The sequence below is a fragment of the Psammomys obesus genome, unplaced genomic scaffold (genome assembly GCF_907164565.1).
Source record: "Psammomys obesus unplaced genomic scaffold, mPsaObe1.curated_primary_1811, whole genome shotgun sequence".
In the NCBI taxonomy this organism is placed as follows: Eukaryota; Metazoa; Chordata; class Mammalia; order Rodentia; family Muridae; genus Psammomys; species Psammomys obesus.
The window spans coordinates 7,386,267-7,392,266 of record NW_026585587.1 but is presented as its reverse complement, the minus strand read 5'-3'; the positions used below and the strand labels follow the sequence as shown (position 1 = coordinate 7,392,266).

The following is a 6,000-nucleotide window of genomic DNA, read 5'->3' as shown; positions in this document are numbered from 1 at the left end:
GACCACAAGCGTCTCAGATTCAAACAGAAGAATAAGGGGCCGGGGGCTTGTTTTTCTGTGGCAGAGGAGGGACAGAGTCAGGTAGAATCTGGAGGAGACGCTGAACAAACACTGGGAAATGACTTGGCAAGCAGGGGAAAGTTCTGGTCATCCTCAGCCCCTTCCCAGAAACTGGTGAAGGTGGACTGGGAGAGGCAGCCCATTTCATTTGTGTGTGCCAGCCTGCCTGGGTGAAGGCAGAGGTTCCTACTGTGGAACCAGTAAAGAAAGAAAGAACCCCAAGTGAAGTTTGAACAAGTGAAGCCATAGGCACCCAGTTCAAGGCAAGAATAGATATAGCAACTAGGCTCATATCGGTATGAAAAGTGCTTAAAACTAGAATTACGGCTATCATATTGATATAAAACGAACACATTGTAAAAGATTTCATTTGACAAATACAGATGAAGCAACCAGAAGCGTCATAGTTTGTTTGTTTGTGTGTTTGCTTTTTAGACAGGGTCTCGCTGTGTAGCCCTAGCTTCTGGAACTTGCCATGCAGAGCGGGCTGGCCTGGAATTCGTGGAGATCTGCCTTTCCCTTCCTCCCCAGTGCTGGGATTTATAGACATGGGCCACCATGCTCAGCACCAGGCATTTGTTTCTGGCGTGACCGTTTCTAAGCTTCACAGCCCTTTCCCGGGATAGCTGTTCCGTTTTTTCCCCCTGCTGTCTGATTTCCATTGGTCCCACCTGATTTCTTCTGAGTTCAAAAGAGAAGTGGAAGAAGGACGCTAGACACCCTTTATGCACAGGAGAGAATAGTGAGGAGACAGTGCAAACAGGCAAACTCTGGCATTCACAGGGAGAAAGACACTGACTCCTCCAGGAACAGTTATTTGCTCGCCGCATAGATATTTCAAGATTGCTACAGTTACCTACAACTTCAGGAGTTACAAACTATCTCAGAAACCACGCAATGCTGGACTGAGATGACCTGGGGGGGGGGGGGTCCAAACCAGGGCTTCCCAGCCTGGCACAGAGGCATTTCCGTCAGCTGTTCTCTTTGTGGAGCGCGGCCCTGGACCCTCCAACCCTTCAGTAACATCCAGTTGTGACAATATGAATAAGGTCTGCAGTTACAGACAAAGCCTCTTGGGTCACATGGGTGGGTGGGGTCGCCTCCAGCTGAGACACCTCCCCCCGCCCCCGCTTTAAACCATTCATCCATTCATAGCCCAGGCAGATTCTAAGCCCTCCCAGTATCCAGAAGCATATTCTCTGTGTGTGAGCTGCAAACCAGGAACTCTCCCTGGACAAAGCAGGGGCTCTATGGTGAGTGCTGCCCTCGCAGCAACTCAATTAGCCCTCTCAAGTGAATTTGAGTTCTACATAAGCATTACGTCATTACTCTAGTACAGGTTCGCCTCGGCTGATATCTGAGGGCTACACATACTGAAAACCACACATTTCCCCCCTTTATTTGAAATTTAGATTTAACGAAGAGGACTGGTTTTTGTCACGTTGCACAAACCCTAATTTACGCAAAAAATAACTGTCCAGGGGTTAGAAACTCTGATCTTGCTGTGACTATCTTTAATTCATGGGGGTCACCTCGCTGCGCGTCCATGGGGCTCAGTTTCTCATCTGTAAGATGGGCCCACCAGCAGCCACTTCTCACAGAATTTGGGGTAGTAGCTCGTATGCCCAGAGCGGGCAGAGCTCTGTTCCGATCCTGCGCCCAGTGAGCGGCAACTGGGCTAGTCCCTCATCCGCCACTGACTCATCCGATGTTTCCTGGACAGTCACTGCTGAGTTTCGCCCAGCCTCCCTCCCCACGGGCTGGGGTTTGGAGTCTCCACGTTCACAGCCCAGCTTGCAAGCGTACTCCTGCCGTCCGGGCCGCGCCATCCCGGGAGCCGTCCGAAGGTGGCAGCACCGGGCCCGCAGTCCTCCACGGTGGGGCTGGCGCTGTGCAGGTCGCCCGCTGGCGGCGTCCGGGGCCCGACGCCGAGCAGGCCGGGAGAGGCGGAGGCCACACCCCGCGGCCCAGGCGCTTCCCGCCGGTGAATCATCGCCCGCAGCAGCGGCTCCCGCAGTCCGCTGCAGCACCCCGGGCCCGGCCTCGCCCCAGCCGAGCGCAGCGCCCCGCCTCTCCGCGACCCCTCGCTCCGCGCCGTGCGCCACTCCCGATCGGCACCATGGCAGGCATCGCCATGAAGCTGGCCAAGGACCGCGAGGCGGCCGAGGGGCTGGGGTCGCACGAGAGAGCCGTCAAGTACCTCAACCAGGACTACGAGGCGCTGCGGAACGAGTGCCTGGAGGCCGGGACGCTCTTCCAGGACCCTTCCTTCCCCGCCCTGCCGTCGTCCCTGGGCTTCAAGGAGTTGGGGCCCTACTCCAGCAAAACTCGGGGCATCGAGTGGAAGCGGCCCACGGTAGGCAGCGCGCGGACAACGGGCGGGGTCGGGATGGCCTGGAAGGGCGCTCGGGGTGCCGGGAGGGGCTGCAGTGGGAGGCTGCGAGCCCGGGCTCCCCGGCTCGGCAGGGCTGACTTGCCAGTGCTCCGCGACCGCTGCCAAGCCGACTCTCCGAGCAGGCTGCGGCCCACCCAGTGGACCTGCCCCCGGCTGCGCCCAGAGCGCAGGGCAGGACCCCCAAATCCCAGTGGGCACGCCCTGGAGGCCGCCTCCGGCTTCCCTAGGCTGCAGGGCCGCTGGGGCGAAACTTTTGTTGGGCTGTGGTGGTGAGGGGGGGGGGGGGGGGTATTGTTGTGCTGTGGGGGTAGGGATAGGGCAGAAGACTCGGTGGCTTTGGGGCACTGCCTGCCGCTGGCTGACACATGTGGTCGTAAGTACCTGCGGTTGTTAGATTTGTTTGGCTTGAATCTTGTCTGTTTCTCAAAGTGCACTTCCAGGATCCCTCCCCCAATCCTTAGCCGGATAACTTAGCCAAACATTGAAGCACTCCAACGATCTTGTTAGCCATTATTTTGCTGGCCTCACCTGGGAACCTCTGCCCCACTGTCCAACCCTCAGGGTCTCTGCCCGGAAGCCCTCTCTGTTCCCTTGTGGGCTGAGTCTCCAGTGGAAGAAGCCCTGCTGGCCCGCATCCCACGGAACCCTCACTTGGCTTTCCCAGGGAACAGAAAGGAAATCTAGACTCCCGGATTCCTGTTGGCCAATGGGTATTCAGACCCTGCTTCCATACTGTTGATTCTCCCGGGCCAGTGCCAAAGTACCGTAGACCAGCTGAGGTATAGCGCAGCTGGCAGAGTGCTTCCTGAGCAGGCATGAAGCCACGGGTTCAAACCCAAGCACCCCATAAAGCCAGGTGCACGGTAGTGTATGTCTGTAATTCCGCACTCCGGAGGTGGAGACAGGAGGATCACAAATTCAAAGCCGGGGGGCGGGGCATAGAGATGGCTCTGTAAGGGCATTTGGCGGCCATGCTTAATGACCTTAATTCTATCCAAGAAACTACGTGGAAAGAGAGAACCAACTCCCAAAAATTGTCCTCTGACCTCCACATGCACACGGTAGATTCTTGCAGGTATGCACACACACAAAATAAAATTAATAATAACAACAAAAGAAGGTCGAGGCCATCCTTGGCTATATAGTGCATTTGAGGCCAGCCTGGACTACATGAGACCTTGACTCAAATTTTAAAATAAATGAAAAAGTGCGTGTTAGAGCCTGACGCGTGGGTGCATTGGGTGAGTCACTGGTCCTCTGTTCCTCGCCTCAGCTGGGCGTGGTAGTACACGCTTGATCCCACCCCTCACTACATACTCTGCAGCTTTGGAGGCCAACCTGAGCTACAAAGTAAGACTGTCTCAAAATCAAATGGATAAGATACAAAGAGAGCAAGTGGGGGCCTGTCTGTTCTCTCTCTTGTCTAGCACACTTGGTGCAGCTGCCACAGCTGCTTCCGTTTCCCAGAGGCACCCAGGTCTTTCTCTTGCCCTTCTCATCTATCAGGCACGCTCTCTCCCCAAGTCTGGCTCACTGATACTCTTGCACAAGGCTCCTCCTCAAAGAGTCTTTCCTGGCCAGGCAGGCCAATGGCAGACCTTTCCCACCCTGTGCTAATTTGCTGAGCTGGTGTGTGTTATTTGCCCACGTGTTCTCAGTGTCTTGCCAGAGTAGTGACCCTTCGCTACATTCATTCATTCATTCATTCATTCATTCACTCACTCATTCATTCATTTATGGAGTGCTTATTCTAGGCCAGGCATTAAGCATCCATCAACAACAACAAAAAGTCACTGGCTATTTGGAGAATTAATGAATGAATGAATAAATAAATGTATAATCATCGAGGGCCTCGGATGACATGATTGGGGAGAGAATTCAGACACAGGAGAACATGTAGTGAGCATTTGTATACTGTTTTACAACTTATTTTCTATCCCGCTTCCATTTCTGTGGTTATGATAAACACCCTGGCCGAAGCAACTGAAGGGAAGAAAAAAATTATTTGGCTTATAATTCCAGGTTTCAGCACATCGATGTAGGAACTTGAGGGGACATTGATGCAGGAACTCGAGCAACTGGTCACATCACATCAAGCGCAGAGAAAAGCAAATGCCACACATTGCCTGCTTGTCTCTGCCCCATACAGTTCAGAACCCCCTGCCTAGAGAATGGTGCCACCCGCAATGGGCCAGGTCTTCCTACATCACCTACCAATCAAGATAATCCCTCATAGACAGAGCTACAGGCCAACCAGATGTGGATAATTCTTAAACCGAAACTCCCTTTTCCCTTGACTGTAGGCTGAGGCAAGAGGACATTTAAAACCACCCCCACATATACGAGTCCACACACTCCTCCATTCAACTCTGCATTCAGTCACTGAGCACTTATGGGACACCTATTGTGTTCCAGACACAGTATACTTAGTTTCTGTCTCTAAAGACAACAGAGGACAGAAATGCCCCTCAACAGGTGATAGTGCCTATGGGCCTTCCAGGTAGAAAACAGATCACTTCAGAGCCACTGCCTAGGGCAGGCAGGCTATGCACCCAACAACCATCAACCACCATACAAGTGTAGAAACTGAATCTCCGGAATGCCAAACTTGCTCAGAACAACAACAGGAGTGGAGCTGGGGTTGAGCCAGCTGTCCCAGCCTGTCTTGTCATAGCCTGGTGGGGCCAGGCAACAGGAGTTTAAAAAAATGTTCCTATGGGATTCATTAGCCAGTTATTGAAGACTGGATGAGAGAGCTATGTCAATAGATAGTGGGGCAGGAACCAGGCAGGCTGCAGAGCCTAGAATAAGAAATGGAAGTGAAATGGGTGTTCTACTCTTAAAAAAAAAAAAAAAAAAAAAAAAAAAACTATGTCTAAAGTACAGGAAGAGGGAAGGGGAGGGAGGGAGAAGAGAGAGAAAGGGCACACAAACACCTATGGCTTGATTTAAGAGACTGTTCAGCTGTGAGCAATTTAAGTTTGTTAGAGGCTGAGTCATGAGAGAGGAAGGGATTAAAGATGACTTCCAGAGAAAGAATGAAACAACCCATGAGGAAGAGAAAGCAGGGCAGGCAAGGAAGCTGGTTAGCCATGTTGGGGTAGGGTCGGGGCCTGAACACTGGCGAGAGAGGTCTCCACTGCAAAAGAGACGAGACAGAGCGTGACCACAGCCACCCTGAGGGCAGCGGCCAGTGCAAGGCTGCAGTGAGGACTGGTCCAGCACCACCCAAGTCAGCTTCTCCCAGCTGCCATGTATAGAGTACGTGCCGTGGCTATAAAGGGTTGTTTCACCGAGCCCTGAGAACAGTCCTCTGTGGGTGCTACATTTGTCCTCTTCACCCCCACTGTACAGATGCAGAACAAGCTTCAGGGTTTCCAGCTAGGCCCTATGCAATAAATGGCAGTCCCGAGATTCCCACGAGGTTATCGGAATCCAAGGCCCCAGCCCTCCCTCCTTTCTTCTATGGCTACAGTTTAATTCCGGCCTCCAAGGCTGTGTCCGGGGCTCAGTTTTCTAAAGTGTTTCTGGGCTGTGAAGTCTGA

The 6,000-nt window shown here is 53.1% G+C and overlaps 1 protein-coding gene across 1 annotated transcript in view; it reads left to right on the top strand.

The window, feature by feature from the left end:
• The first annotated feature begins 1,897 nt into the window (after positions 1-1,897).
• The window catches only part of Capn2 (calpain 2), a 48,574-nt gene continuing 44,471 nt past the window's right edge, over positions 1,898-6,000 (top strand). Inside the window, exon 1 of the mRNA XM_055609705.1 lies at positions 1,898-2,416. Within this exon, the coding sequence (XP_055465680.1) occupies positions 2,180-2,416 (237 nt within the window). The 5' untranslated portion in view covers positions 1,898-2,179. The remainder of the gene's footprint in view (positions 2,417-6,000) is intronic.